We start from the raw sequence: 16,691 nt of genomic DNA, 5'->3' as shown, positions 1-16,691 counted from the left end.
AACGAAAAGAAGTATCTGAAGATAATTTTTAAGATGATGAATCTATGTTTTATTCATATCAATGTTATAACATTACACAGCGCTGTTTAGATGAAAGGGAAGCGAAACTGAAGACGCTTACCGCCAATATCAAACAATCTATAGACAAATCTGTCCCAGTGAGATCCACTAAACTCGCATACGTGGACTCGCATATTGTGAAACCACCGCGGAACATATTAAAGAAACAGGCAAAATATGGTACGGCTAATGCAACGCCTGCCACTATTTCCAGTGTAAAAAAAAAGTTGGTCGGCGGTGGAGCGATCAACAACGCAACGAATATTGCTGTACCACCACCGCCGATGGCTCGGTTTAAAGCATCAAGTAAGTATTCATTTTGATAATTTAGTTTAATCATATTTCACTAATATTAATGTATTATATTAATCTTTATTTTTATCAGCATCGAGTGTAAAAAAGACAAAAGCACCGCTCATGGCAAAGGCATTACAGTTAATAAAGGGACGTTACAAGCGGTAGTGGAAGCGGTAATTTTATCAATATTTAGAGATCCATTGATCTCATATGCAATTTCAATAAATAGTAAAATTGTACATTTCATCATCGTTTCGTATGCACAGGCGTTTATATCGTATTTATATCGATCATGATGTCGATATAACACTAAATCCATGCATCTTTTGCATATTTTTTTTTAAATTATGCTCACAGAATTGTATGTTTCAATTTCTAATATACAAAAGTAATTGCATATAATTGTTCAATTATATAAAGAAACTTATAGTTTTATTTATTCCAGTTGAATGCAATCTGTAGAAAAGCATAAATAATTTCCAACAGGCATGGTAAACTTTTCTTTAGTAAGAAATTATATTAACAATTCATAGCTGTATAAATTTCTTCTTTTGAAAAGTGTATTCTTAATCTTCGTATATACAGGGTGTCTCGCAATTTTCATACAATATTTTAATATCGTTAAGATCATTAAAAAACTGATCGGTATGCACGTATATGTAGTGACGGATCTCAGCGCACGAGTTCTACGCGATATCATTGGTAAAATTTGATAACTCAAAAACTATTATAGCCTTAAAATTTTTTAATAGTATGTTTTATTTTATTTTATTTTTAGAATACGCTATTAAAGTATTGTACAATGGTTGTGAGATACTCTGTATATCTAGATTCATGAATAGATAGAGATAAATAGACGAAATGGTTACTCATTAGATCTAGACATTCTTGGTTGGGTTTATATATATATTTTTGGATCTTAAATTTTTAGATTTTTGAAGTGTAAAATTTTTGGATTGTATTTTAGCAATTCATGTGTCAAATTGATTCGGGAACAAACATGGAAGCGTAATCCCCATGTGTTAGATGTTGCTGTGATTTTGATTTCGATTTTTTTAGACATTTTTAACATATATATTTTGTAAATATTATATTGTGAGACAAGATATAGGGACAAGTACAGATAGATAATTAGTCAATCTACTTTGTTTAAATTATGCAATTTTTATATAAACATTTCTTACAATCTTCTTTTATTATCTCATGGCTGATATATATATATATATATATTCTGATCACAGATATTCTAATCAGCGAAACAATACAAGAGATATTTTATTTACTAATTCATACCTATGAAGACCTAGCCAAATAATTTTCTTATAATAATTATACATATGGTATGCATATATTTGAGTTATCTGATCAAATTATAAAATTCTGTAATATACAACATAAAATTTTCTATGTTTTCATCTATTATTTTATATGAATGAGATAAAAATTAAGTACATATTTAAATATTATATAATAACAATAATATTAAATTTTGATTTTTGGATATAACAACTAATTTATATTATTTATCCATATTAAATTTTAATAATGTATCCTGAGAATTCTCTATATTGTTCAATCGAATAATAATTGGAAGGCAAATTTAGCTATTAATCTTTAAGAATTTGTGTAGGAGATTTAATATTTTAATTAAATTAATTTCAAACTTGTTATTTAAAGATAAATTTTATTACAGTACATCAAAATTATATGTGTGAGTTTGTGTATTTCTTTCCATTTAAATGCTTTTAATTCTAAATTATAAAAATGAAATTATTGTTCAATAGTAATCATTTAAAATTTCGTCAGAAAAATTCTAATTAAAGAAAATATGATATATTCTTTGTATATTATGTGATATATACATCTTGCATATTTTACATATAAATATATAAATACTGATTTTATTTTCAGTTATTTTCACAATATCAAAATAATACATCATATTGTATCATTCTTATATACATCATGTTATAGATGTAGAAAACATCTTCATAAGATAATCCTATAAATTTGTTCTAATAGTATCTTCGATCGGAGAAATATAGATGCAGCGAATAATAATGCCGCGTGAACATTGCATGTAAATTATATAATAAAAATGTGAGCCTTTTGTAAAGTATTTTTTTACAACCCATGTTTCATTAAATGATATCGTAAAATATTATAAAGAATAGCAGAATAATATAAGATTATAAATATTAGTTATTTAATATTTATTATACAAAAAATAAATAAATAAAAACCCAATTAATTAATTAACTGATTTGCGAAGTCAATGTTCAAATATCATCATTATTTTTAATTCATATTTATAAATATAAAAATTGGTGAAATAAATATAATTTTATATTTATAAGTAAGATTTTTTGATTAATTCTTAAAGTAACTCATCCCTGAGTAAAACAGCTTAGAAAAATATACAAGATATACAAAACCGTACGGGATTTTTTTTTTTTTATATAGATCAAAGAATAATTAACTATATCAAAAAATAATGAATTCGATAATAAAACAATTAATATTAAATTATTATATGTTTTTAGATAAATCTGACATTTTATGGCCAGAAAATATTAGCTATTCTCGGAAGAACAAGAGCGATACCAATACTAGAAAGGAGATTAACACTGTGATTATCTAGGAGCTGTTTACCACAAATATGCTTTACACCTTTTCCCGGCCGGTCTACTATAAAACCTTTTTCATCCATTCCTAAAAAAATCGATTATATATTACATGGTATGATAATCTATAAAATAATACTAAGAATTATTTTTAAGAATTCCGAATTTAAAGCACTAAAATAAATGATATGAATTTGAAAGTATGTTTACGTTACCTGAATATTGTAAAGTCGCGCCGAGGACGGAATCTAAAATGGAGCCAAAAAAGCCTGCAAATCCTGCGACAATTATGACAGGCCACTGTGGTGCTGCTAGTTGCAACACAGCCGTATCAACAGTATTTAATATCACAATATAATAAATAAGCCCAACTATTAAACCGCCAATGATGGAACATAATAGACCTATCCATGATACACCACCATTTGTTCCTTGAATAATAAAATGCAAAGATTCTAATAAACTGACTATATTTTTAACAGTTTTTTATTATAAAAGAATCGATCATTAATCTTTACAAATTTAATACACAAAAAAATATATTTTATTGATGCCCCAATTTATTCTTATTGGTATCCTAAAATTAACATTCTTACCTTTTGGCACCTTTTTTCTTGTGATAATGAGGAAAGGATCACCTGTGCCAATCACTGTACCCAACTCTGAAGCCCACGTATCACCATTGCAACATGCAAATGCTCCTAATTGTAAGTAAATTGAAAATCACATTTGAAAATTAATTAAAAATTTTAAATTTGTACTTTGGAAATGAAAGTTTGCTTTCTTGAAATTGAAATATCATAATTATACTGTTATATTATCAGAATAAAAATATTGACTTGTTACCCAATATCCCAATAGACAACCATGAGCTTCGATATTCCTTGTCAAAATCGATGGGTCTTTCTCCGCTTCCGACATCCAAAAGATACAATAAAGCCAATTGTGTAGCCATACCACTGTTACATAGCACTTGTATCCAGGTCCGTTGGCCACCTTCCTTGAAATCGATTTCAATCTTTTTTTTTTGTTCTGATCGAAACTTTGTCACTTTTGATCCAGTGACAAAAAACGTCGCAAGAGCTGACAAGTGAGCAAAGCTCGAGAGTGTCAAGATAAAACCCACAAAGAGACCTAAGGCGGAAATTAATTATCATCTTTTTTAATATCTTATAGTAGCTTATAATTTCATAACATCATAATTCAATAACAAAAGATGTTTTTGTTGATATCATTTATTTGATTGATTATATAAACAATATTTAACGATATATGTCTTGATTTAACAGCACTTCAAGTATTCTTTATATTATCTAATATACGTGTATGTGGGTGTGTTTTATTCTACATTTTCTTACATTGCAAAATTATATAGATATTTTATTACCAAGAATTGCACCACTGACATGCAGGCTTTTTTTGCGCAAGCCCCAAAGCAAGAACAACAATGGAATAAAGACTGCTGCTAGCCATCTCCAAGGTGAGATAACTGAATGTTCTAAAGTAGAAATATAATTGTTTTAAGTACTGAAAAATGTCATTAATATACCCTAAATTTGAATGCAATTACATTTATGAACATAATGCAATATGATTTAAAGCAAGAAATAGTTTATATTTTACAGCTAATACTTTTACTTATCAAAGAAATATTGATTGTTTAAAGAGAAATTATATAATTATATACAAAATGGATTTCAATATGTAACAAAATTAAATTTCTATTTATCATATATTTTAATTTGCAAGTTGATATAGTTTTCATCTCAATAAAAATATAAATGTTTATAAATTAAATTAATAAAATATTGAGCAACATACATACAATACAAAAAATAGATTCACAAAAATTTTATATATATATATATATATATATATATATATATATATATATATTGTTTACGTGTTTTATAAATTAATTTGCAATTTTTAAACCGTTTTATTTAAATAAATCATGTTTACAATTGCTTTTTAATTATATCAAACAAGCAGCTATATCGAAAAAAATAATTAAATGAAGCAGTTTAATACACAAAATTATGTATTTGTACACGAATATATATGTACGTATTCTCTAACCTAATAATTATTCGAGTGTTTTTGAAAGTTTTCATCATTGAATATACAAAACCTTCCGTGAAGTTTCTGGTGTCTGGCCAAAGTATCGAGTAAGCTACGTTTACGACCCAGAAGAGCATCGAGATCGGAATTGCGCAGGCACCCAGGAACACCGGCATTAATACGCGAGAGTGTCGGGCCTCTTCGCGATTTCCGAGAGAGATCATATCGAAAAGCTTAAATTCGACGAGATGAATCAGAATGAAAGCACGATCACCATGAATCGATCGATGAGAAGCTGTGTCTTCGCACAAAGATCAAAAATTGTTTCAAAAAATACACGCGGGACACGTCAACACAACATATATGTCAAACAAGGCAATAAATTCTCCTTTTATAAATACTTGTCCTTGCTATGACACAGCATCACACTTGTGGAACGTGTTGTGCAGTAATTTTTTTTGAGAATAAATAATGTGAAATGATATTACTTTGAAAGAGGTATATGAACGCGACACGTGTAAGATCTGTTCTTTCCAACTACACCTTTCCTGCACTTTGCGCGGAATACAAATATTATGTATGTGTTCTGTTTCTCTATTATTAGATTTCATTCATAATGTATGATAATGTGCTCATGTACACGCAAATATAAAGAAGGAAGATCGATATAAAAAGTCTGTTCTTTATAACTGAACTAATTATTATAATTTAAAGTTTATCTTTTTCTTTCTAGTTTCCACTCTGCCTTTGGAAGAAGAAAGATAAACTTTGACAATTAAGAAGAAAACAGCTGATTTAAAAATAGAAACATATAGAACAGAAAATCTTAGAAAAGAAAAAATCGACTTATGGTGACTATGTGGCAAATATCATTAGTGAAAAGCATGAAGAGAAAACTTTAAAGAAAAACGGAACATAAAAAAATGATTCTGGATAAAGAAAAACGCAAAATGATTTTTTTAGAACGCAAAGAAAATCGACTGTATTTGTTGACACAAATGAAAAAAAAAACATAATAGGAGGAAATATTTATAATATACTGTAATTTAGCCATTTACTAACATCTTTATTTCTGTTTTGCAATACAAAACAATGATGTAAATCTTAGCATAATTCTGTAACTTTCTTAGCATAACTTCCTTTTTGTTGTAATTGTTTTTATTATATTTTATAAAAGACGTATATATAAAAGATATAAGAACTTACAATGAAAATAATACAGTTCTGACGATAACTTCTAAAAAGTTATACTGAGATGTATATACAAAATAACTTATAATTTACGGAATTAATATATATATATATATAATGAAGCATTGTACAAAATTTAAGTCAAAGATTGCGGTCAACTATATATTATATGTACAAGATATAATTAATTATGAATGATCATCACGCGATGTTTATTCCGCTATATTGTTGTTATCGAATTGCTAATATAAAGAAATATAATAAATTATAACATTTTAATCGCAGCGAGCGAAAAAGCATACATTCTGGGTGATATAGAGTGACTGTGACTTTATATGTATATACATAATCTTTCTAGAAAAATATTTCTATGTTATTTCAATCAACAATATTAACATTTTATAATTGCCAAATTACGTTTTTAATTGAGCTCAATACACGAGAAATAGATTTTTTCAATTAATCAAGTTCTACTATATCAAAATCTTGCATAGAAAAAAAGCGTTAGCAAATCGCATAAATAGAATCATATTTTAGTAAACAATGAAATATACACAACATTACGTTTGGATTAATCCAAAAGCTTAGTCTTGAAACGCCGAAAAAATATCTCAAACATCATACAGTTTAAGAGAACGATTATAAGCATAAAATAATTATATTTTTATACCATGACAATAAAGTTACGTTACAAAATACACGTTATTGAAAAATAACGTTTGAAGATAAATTAGCTCAACTACGTTTCAATAATTTGAAAAACACGCGAAATAATAAATGAAATATCACATTTAACAATAGTTTTTATGATGAATTTGATATAATGTAAAATTAACGCGAAATTAAACCAACAATATATATTTTAATGAATTACTGAATCGTCTACAATCAGAAATGGATATGAGTCACGTAGAACCGAATTTCCAGATTCGTCTGAGTTATCCGATACGATTTTCAACTTAAGATGTGTGACGCTATTTAGTAAAATCCAGTCATTATTTACTTTATTTTATAATTAACATTATATAGCAAAATTTTCTCTTTATGATTTCTCTCTCTCTTGCTACATATAAATATTCTACATAAACAATTGAAAAAATATTTTACATTATGTACAAAATGGAGATTTAGGAGAGAAAATATGACATTTTTGCATTTATCTTTGCAACAGTCTTGAAACATTTACAATGGAGGCAACAAAAGCAGATTCCTGAGTGCTTACTTGAAGCTATTTGAAAGATTTGTCCTGTAAATAACTATAAATGTGAAAAGTTTCAAGTTTTTTAAGTAAAAAAGAGAAAATTGAGAGGCAATACAATTTAGAAAGTTACTATAAAAAAAGAATTCTTATATTACCGGATTAAATCAAATCCTTTGTACTTGTCAGAACTCGTTTGAACCCACGAGTCTATGCTTACAGGACGCGTTCTTTCTGAGCAATACTTAAAGGAGTATTTTAAATGCTGTTTAAACGCGATTAAGATTTCTGTATACCTTCTGTGTATACTGAAATATAATTTTCTTATTCACATTCTATTAGAATATTTTATATACCACATTATTTTACTTATACTTTTATGTGGATACCCATTCTATTAAAGGGAAAATGTACGTCAAGATATTCACAGCGATTTCAACGCAGTAAATATCAGACAAAGTCAAAGAACAAAATAATAAAGTTTAACGCAGTTAAAGGATTACCGATGGCGATTACACTAGATTCTAGTCGATACTGGCTAAGAATTGTGAATTACGCGTTATGATTCGGTAGAAAATTTGAGAATGGTAGAGTTTCTTACGACTCTTATGTACAGATGGATTCAAGTGTTTCTAGTTTTGTATGTTCTCCTGCTACATGTTCCGCAAGGCCTTTCAGTAACAAGTCATCAGCAAGGGAAATTAGCTTGAAAAATTAATTAATTAATTAATTTGAGTTCATATTTCAAAAGCATAAGGAATTTTATATTGTATAATATTTGAATGATACTTACTCCATAATTTTGGACAGTAAAATAAATATTGGTATAAACATTATTTCCAATACGATATTCAATGACGGCTTGACCAATTCCGTTACGTTTACAAAGAGTATATGCCAAGTTGTAAGCTTCTGGTGACCACTCACCTAAATATGAAAATAATTCGCATAATCATATACCTGAGAAAAATTAATTTATAGTTTAAAAAAAAACTAACATAGCATCAATATAATTACCGTTTGTTGACTGAATGTACGCTATAAAGATTTCGATCGCTTGGAAAGGCAAACTACTCAGGTAATTCATCATCAACGGCTTAAATTGCGAGTTGTTAAATACCCAGTAGCCACCATGATCGACTAATCGCACTATATTCTTCTCTCCCGATGGATCTAGTTTTTCGATATAGCCTCTGACCCATTTTTTGTTCCAATTTACAGCCACGTAATCGCCCTCTACAGAATAATGCATTTCACGATTCAAGTATTCTCTGTGATTTTGCTTATACAAACACAATAAAATATTATAAACTACAATATTTACTATTGAATACATCCGATGGCGGTAATTCTGTGTTATTATACCAACATGTCATGCTCTCTTCTAAGCTTTCTAGAAGATGGAATGACGGGTGAGTCGAAAGCTGAACGAAGAGCCAGTTCGGCTTGACGATGTGAGAGACGTAGACGTCATTACTAACAGAATCAATTAGGGACAGAGAACGTATCAAAGGGATGTTACATGGAACCTCCTCGTTTACTTCGGGTATCGTCGAGATCTCTTCTAATGTTACTTCCGAAAACCTTTTCTCTGGGAACTTTTGCCTTATCATTTTAAGCGCGACGTTAATTCTCTCAACACTTCCTCGTATCGAGCAAATCTTATGATCGCCATCGCAAGGGTGATCATTTACATATATGCTGACGTCTGCCTTTGTACGGATACTTTGTAAAAAGCTTCCATGACGGCCGATCAATCTACCGACCAGATGTTGTGGTATAGCAAAGTCATAGATAGATGGTACAGTATTATCCTTCCTGCATCCATTGATACTTCCACCTAAACAAGAAAATAAAAATTATATCTATATTATGAATTTTGATACTTTCACCTTATTTTATATTTATATATATATTATAGATAGAATCGAATATATCTAAAATTCTTAGTTTATAAATAATAAATAGATAGATTAGATAATTCACCTTTTCCACTGTCCGTAGTGCTTCCTTCACTCCTGGCTTCATCTGTGACGCTGCCTTCCAAAACTCCGGAAACTGGACTGTGATTGGCCGAGTCTCTTTCATCGGCCTCTTGTCCCTGAGTCTCGATGGTATGTACTTCAGCTTGCTGTTTATCTTCTTCATAATGATATTCGTCTGCGATACACTTTTGTGACTCCGTTTCGCGATGTAGATTCTCCTTCTCTTTGTCAACAGCTTGAATTATCTTTGCTGTATTGTCGACGACGACTGTACTGTCGGATTCGCAGGATACATTCTGACTCCTGGCGATCAACTCAAAGTAGCTAGAGCGATCGCTCGGATTACTGCTCAGCTGTACATCCATCTTAGACATAGTGTCAGTCTCCGTGCATCTCATCTGACTACTGCTACAAAAAGACGATTGCGATGTTGATTTCTTAATTGGGATGTCCACACTCTCGCTGACCTTCCTTGGGACACGAGATGATTTTTCTCGTGGAGTGCAACTGCAATCGATCGAGGATTGACTGATCTCTTCTTGAACAGAACTCTCGGAGTTGTTGCAGCTCGTGTCAACTTCCTTAGTATCGTTCAGAACCGTTTTTTCTTCGTGATTCGATTTTGCGATTCCCCCTGTATCATTCCATTGAAGTTCAGCTCGGTCTATCCGACGGCGTTTGTACCAAAAGAAAGCGAGAACAAAAGCCACTGCTGGGACCGTCCATTTCACTAATTGTACATGAATTGGAGAATTCATAGTGCGAGTCCACGGTAGCTGCCGTTACTGGAAGTTCGTTGATACTGAAATCGAGGTAGACATGCACAGCTTTTAAGCCCCTACTACTTTGGCGAACACTTACATTGATGTCATAATAATAATATCATAATAATAATATTTATACATGACGATTATAACAAAATCTTCTTTATGAAATTAATAAGAGAATACGATATTTTATTTAATTATCCTGTTGACACGGTATAATACTCTTTATAAGTGATCCATTCTATTTAAATAATCTTAAGTGGAGTACTTGCTGATCAACGATCAATACAAGGAAACAACCCATATAAAACAAGATGATACGTCGACGTAAAATTCCATGGATTTTTGTTCGCGCATAGCAATAAATTTTTCTATTCGAGCATAATGATAACAATATTTAAAAATTGTAAAATACGATTTAAAATTAAAAATTTATTCAAAAAAAGAAAGAATCTATGGATTTTTAAAAATATTTTATGTAATTCTGTGACACAACTGAATCGATAAATTAAGAAATGTTAACATATATTAATATATACACTATCAAATGGAAAACATATGATTGAAATGATCTACAAAGTATTGCTGTATATGTGTGACAATAGATTAATCACAAATCAATCAGATATTCAATTTGCGCCAAGTCCATGAATCCGTGATAAAACATTGATCAACGTTGATAAATACGAATCGAAAAATTATCATTAATAGTCCAATGATTGCAAGTATGACATAATAACGAAACAATAAATGATTCAATTATCAAAAATTATTCAATAAAGGCTGTAAATCAATCGGAGAAAAAATAATTAATGAAACAATTATAGCTAATGTGTAGAACGTAAACGAAATATGTGTCATAAATAGTATGCAGGTTACATATACACACATACACACATGCAAAGTAAACAATGATATTTCAATAATATGCAACTTCTTTTTTAATAGACTTAAGACTTAAATTTTCATTGAGTTAATAAGTAAAAATAAATATAATTTCTATATTTATATAAATTCTACAACTCATCTCTTTCTATATAACATGTACCAATATTATATAGATCATATAAATTATATACTGTGTTGCAATCTTTTTATAATTATCTTTTTATAAATTTTTATAATTTTTATATGTATATGAGTTTAGTCAATATTAAGTTTTTAAATATTTGCAGAGAAAGAGAAAAAGAGAAACGTTGTAACTCATAGAAAGATCTCCAAAATATTTGATATTTTATATATGTATAGAAAAATTTTAAAAATAATGAGAATGTTGTTACATATAATAATAAATTATTTTTATTGTCAGTTGTCTATTCTTTAAATTCTTTCTAAAAATACTGAAGAAAAAAATATTACAAATGTTTCAATTATTTCAAAAATATGTTAAAACTTTCTCTTTTGTCAATTTTCATATATGTATATACACATTTAAAAATTATAAATCTCTTATAAACTTAAAATTAAATATAGCCATTACTTGATGATAAAAATAACAATAATTAAGTATTTTGTGAAATCAAGTATTTGACAGCCTACTATGTAATCGCTAAAATTTCGAAATATATCATCAAAGCAATAAAGCAAGGTATCTTATGTCATCACTATGATCGCATGTTTATCGAAATATAAAAATCTAGAAATTTAAATTCAAAGATTAAAAAACAGCATGTATTAAAAGTTTTTATCAAAGCAATAAATTCTCATCTCATGTGCTATTTGCTTACATCAGCATATAATGTCAATCGATACAATGTCTCTAGTTGTTCATGATTGAGTTGTTTCTCGCTTAATCTCAAAATATTTTGTCATAATCACTGAAACTTTCCAGACAGAATTATCACGCAACATCCGAAAATGAAATCAAAACGCGACAAACACGTCAAAATTAATCGAAATATGAATTATGAACGCGCTATTGATGTCAGTACAACTGAAATTGTACTCCGGATGACTCCGATAACTCGGATTTTTAACACATGGTTGATATCGAGGACCAGTTTGACTGGAACCATTCACCGGTTACGCAGGTGCGGTCGCGGCGTGATCAAGATCCTCGATAACTTCATATAGGGCGATACAAAAGTAATAATTTCGAGTAAAATTTCTAATAAAAAGAATAATATATTATAATGAGAAATATAATAATAAAAAATATGTATATTCTCTTTTATCTTTAGCGACGAAAATGAAATGGCCTCCATTAAAATATCAATTCGTTTCAAGTAAATTATATAGATCCGGTTCATCATATTTTTTATTGATAACTTTACGTTATGGCGATAGCGATATGCATACTCGACTAATTTAGAGCCGATCCGATTTCTAGATTGTCAGTCAAACACCTATCGCGTTCAAACGAGCGCGATAACATTATATACTTATTGGGATATGTGGCGCAAAATAATATAATTTCTAAAATGTTTGGTCATTTTTTACCACACACACACACACACACACACACACACCACACACACACACACACACACACACACACACACACACACACACACACACACACGTATATATACATTAAATTAATTGTATTGATGAAAAAATATACAAATATAAATCTACAAATGCAGGAATATCTTATGTAATTGAGTTTAGAATCACCGTGATAAATAAGTATCTAAAACTGAATGATGGATATTGCTTTGATAACAAATCAGCAATCATTTTTTTACTGGAAGCTTCAAACGTGAGATAACGCAAATAATATATAAATTCTAATTATCAATATAATAATTTAATTGTCATTTGATTAATAAAAAAAAGTTTTAAAATTTAGACTATAATTTTATATACTAAGAGATTCAATTAACAATTTTTGAAACTGGATAGACTCAGCACAAAAATCTATATCATATAAAAGCATGCTGGTGTTTCAACGTGCTAAATATTCATATTTAGAAAGCAGTGTCTTGAATATCTTCGGGATTGTGTGAGAAAGAAGTTCGGTCAAAGTAAAATAGCGATAATATGACAAATTATAATATAGAGAAAGGATATTAAAAAAAAAAAATAAATTAAATTGATTATCAATATGTTTAAATTTTTTATATTGCTTATAGAAACTGCATTATGTGTATAAATAAAATAGAATCTCAAAATAGAAAGTAATTAACATTGCAAAAAAGAAATCTTTTAATTTGAATTGTTCGAAAAATATGTTTACTCTTATCTATAGTAATCCTATATAAAGTTTTTCACAATTATCGATCTTTTTGCCATTATCTATATTACTTCTTTGAGCATTAATTACAATTACCCAATTTTGAACGAAAAAATTCGCCTTTAACAACTCGAATATATGCTATGCGTTATAAGTCAAACGACGCATACTGGTTCAACGTGCTTTCGGAATGTTGAACCAGCGTTGCGCGCAACTGATGAAGTAACCGGTGTGAGTAAAGATAGTAAAAGCATCACACAAGAGAAGGAAGGACGGAAATTGTGGTAACTTGATAAAGCAAGTAATATCTCTCTTTGTTGTAACCTTCAATTTCGCGTCTTGAAAAAGTTGTATTAAGAGAAATTTCCAATCTTTATCGTAGTTATATAGATTATAATCAGAAAAAAAACACGTATAATTTGTTTCTTATATACACATATACACACACACACATACATATAAATTCGAAATAAATTAGTTCTATAAAACTGGACAAAAATTTACTTCAACAAAGCAGTTAATCACAAAAAATTAATTCTTATCCAAAATCAATATCAATTTTCTTTTTCTTCTTAAAGAGAAATTGTTGGATATAACAGCTGTTGCATGATCTACTTCGATTATAAAATCAGTATCGGTATAGTAAGACTCCATATGATAAATTAGCCAAAGTTATCTTCTAACATTACATAAATCAACAATATAATGTAAAAAGAAAAATAAATATGTTTATATATTTTATCTTTGATAAATCGCATATAAGTGAAATAGAATATCCACGACTCGCAGTGTGTATTAAGTATAAACTAAACAAAATCACACATATAAATCTTTGTATACAAATTTGAATGAAAATACATGATACGTGATGTAAACAAACTTGAGTTAGGTCACATATAAAGGTAAGATCTTATAATAGTTTCATATTGACAAGCAGGCAGAACAAACGAAAAGTTTGAAATAATTTTGAAAAAAAATAGAATTATATATAAAACCTTTACATTTCATGCATATATTATAAAATTATTGTAATATGTTGTAAATAAATTTAGTAAATGAAGTTACATTGAACAAATCAGAAATATATTTCACAAAAGGTATTTTAATAAAAATTAATATCGAATTATACATTTTAAAGGTTTATTTAAAGATAAGTGCTTCAAAATTCGTAAATGTTGAATTGAAACTAATTATAATTATAATATTAAAATTGTATCTGAGACAATTTATAATGCATTGAAAATAAAAAAAATACAATGAGTGTAACAAGAAAATACTTTTTTACCAATGAGAAAGATATGCAAAGTGTATATAAATTTGATGAGAACAAAATGTTTAGAAACATAGAATTTTGAAAAACGCAGTCTTATATTAGTAACAAATGCAGAGATTCAACAATTTGAAAACGACTGAAAGACATGCAAAAGTTTGAGAAAATTTTAATATACATGAATTATAAGGTCTGCATTCTACAAAGCAAATGGAAGTATATACTTGTGTAGGATTGCATGAGCCACTGGTATCTAAAAAAATATTTACTAGAAATATCTATTACTGAATATATGATATTCTATCAAAGAAAAACTGTTTACGTAAATAGATTAAAAGATAATTATTATTGAAAGCACAAGAAAGTTATTTTCTAACAAGATAAAAATTCCAAAATCAATAACATACAAAAATTTTGTATATAGCTATCATACTAGCTACAATCGTTGGATATAAATCCAACAATCTATGAAAATATGAAAAATATTAATTAGAAATAAAGCATTTTTGGAAAAAAATATAAAAAATACAATAAAAGTATGATCAATATTATTAGAATGCAATAGTATTGTTTCTTCTAAAGCAGAATTTATTAAAAAAAAAAAACAAATAAATTAATATAAGTTACTAATATCATAAAAAGAAAGACATTTTATAATTTTAAATAAATAATTTTCCCTATAAATGTATATAAAACATTTTTGTTCTTTAATGAAAGATTGAATCAAAATTATAAAACACTAAAGATGTAAGTTAACTGAAATATACGCGACTTTTTGATTAATTAAATATATATAAATATATATAATTAAATATATATAAATATATTCTTAATATAGTTAACACATAAAGACAAAATTGCTGCTTATGCATAGAGGCTCAATGTCTATTTTCTCTCTCTCTCTCTCTGTCTTTCTCATGTTATCTATATATAGAACATCTAGAATCTAAACTATTACCTAGATACTGTACTATTTAAATACGTACGAGATGATTTTACATTTTTACATTAAAATTGTATAAAAAAAATAAAATTATACAAAACAAAGTGTTAGTTTGGTAATTCTATACATAGATACAATGTGGATAAAAAAAAGTTTTGGACAAAGTAAAAGACAAAAATACGATAATAAAAAAATATCCGCAATCCGCAAAAATATATCTTCAATATATCCAATATACAACAATCTAACAATTATGAGAAGCAGCCGGCAAGCAAATGTAATTGGAGAATAAGCAAATGAATAGATCCATGTGATATATATATCGTGCACAAGCTATATAGAGGGAGCATATTCTCGAACACTAGTTCAAAGAATTTGACTAGAAAGGAGAAAAGTCTGACATACGCGAGAATGTGCGATCTTAATATCTATCCCTGATCGCTTGCCGATGACGCCACGTGGAGGATTGCAATTGTCCCACGTTAATTATACAGCTTATTTCCGTACTACGTCGCGTCTCCATCCATAAGCAGGAGGATAATAGAAGACCAGAAGAAGGCCGCCGCCAGATAGCCAAGTCGTAGGATAGAGAGAGAGCAGGAGGGAATGTCGCCGGATATCGGATATTTACTTACCGGTGTCGTTAAATGTTCGTGAGGCTACGATCGACTTGCAACGAGTAGCGCGTTTCACCTGGACGCATCCAAGAAGGTTTCCGACTCACCGAACGGCCGACTAATCGCGAATTTTTCTGCGAGCGCACGCCACGTGCTAATAGCGTATTTCCAAGCAACGGAATGTGAATATGGCCACTTCGGTAAGCGCCGCGGATTCTTCCGATCAACACCGATCTTCGACGCTCGTGCACGCATGTCGCGTCAATCCTATTGGCACCTTTTCGCGCGCGACGACCAATCGCCGTCCGTTACGTTTCATTATTTCTGGGAAGGCGCAAGTCTGATTGGCCATCGTGTCGAGATACGCATTATTCCCTAGTACTTCCGCATAGTGTGTATAGTAGATGTAGTAAGGAAAAGAGAGTGGTTGTATGAGTTAAGTAGCGAAACTAGGCGAAGGGAACTCTAGTTGATTTTCGAGAGCCAAATATGTAGTGTGTAAA

At 29.1% G+C, this 16,691-nt stretch overlaps 3 protein-coding genes across 6 annotated transcripts in view; 1 reads left to right on the top strand and 2 right to left on the bottom strand.

Annotated features, from left to right (window-relative positions):
* The window catches only part of LOC126857997 (transcription elongation factor B polypeptide 3), a 53,462-nt gene extending 50,421 nt beyond the window's left edge, over positions 1-3,041 (top strand). For 2 of the 4 annotated variants that reach the window (XM_050607984.1, XM_050607985.1), the window contains 2 exons: positions 81-366; positions 446-2,467. In XM_050607984.1, the coding sequence (XP_050463941.1) occupies positions 81-366; positions 446-522 (363 nt within the window). In that variant the 3' untranslated portion in view covers positions 523-2,467. Of the gene's footprint in view, positions 1-80; positions 367-445; positions 2,468-2,900 lie in introns of those variants that run through there. The other 2 variants (XM_050607983.1, XM_050607982.1) reach the window with 2 other exon arrangements.
* Positions 855-5,618, bottom strand: LOC126858013 (transmembrane protein 19). The gene is made up of 6 exons (XM_050608018.1): positions 5,113-5,618; positions 4,369-4,479; positions 3,828-4,115; positions 3,578-3,682; positions 3,197-3,412; positions 855-3,069 (listed from the first exon to the last, which is right to left on the bottom strand). The coding sequence occupies exons 1-6, from the start codon at positions 5,264-5,266 to the stop codon at positions 2,915-2,917; spliced, it is 1,029 nt and encodes a 342-aa protein (XP_050463975.1). The 5' UTR covers positions 5,267-5,618; the 3' UTR covers positions 855-2,914.
* Positions 5,619-6,087: 469 nt separating this feature from the next.
* Positions 6,088-16,395, bottom strand: LOC126858005 (KH domain-containing protein akap-1). The gene is made up of 6 exons (XM_050608002.1): positions 16,207-16,395; positions 9,418-10,218; positions 8,756-9,271; positions 8,449-8,667; positions 8,225-8,358; positions 6,088-8,136 (listed from the first exon to the last, which is right to left on the bottom strand). The coding sequence occupies exons 2-6, from the start codon at positions 10,172-10,174 to the stop codon at positions 8,038-8,040; spliced, it is 1,725 nt and encodes a 574-aa protein (XP_050463959.1). The 5' UTR covers positions 10,175-10,218; positions 16,207-16,395; the 3' UTR covers positions 6,088-8,037.
* Between the last annotated feature and the right edge of the window lie 296 nt (positions 16,396-16,691).

The sequence above is a fragment of the Cataglyphis hispanica genome, chromosome 23 (genome assembly GCF_021464435.1).
Source record: "Cataglyphis hispanica isolate Lineage 1 chromosome 23, ULB_Chis1_1.0, whole genome shotgun sequence".
NCBI lineage: Eukaryota > Metazoa > Arthropoda > Insecta > Hymenoptera > Formicidae > Cataglyphis > Cataglyphis hispanica.
This window is presented reverse-complemented; position numbering and strand designations above follow the sequence as displayed.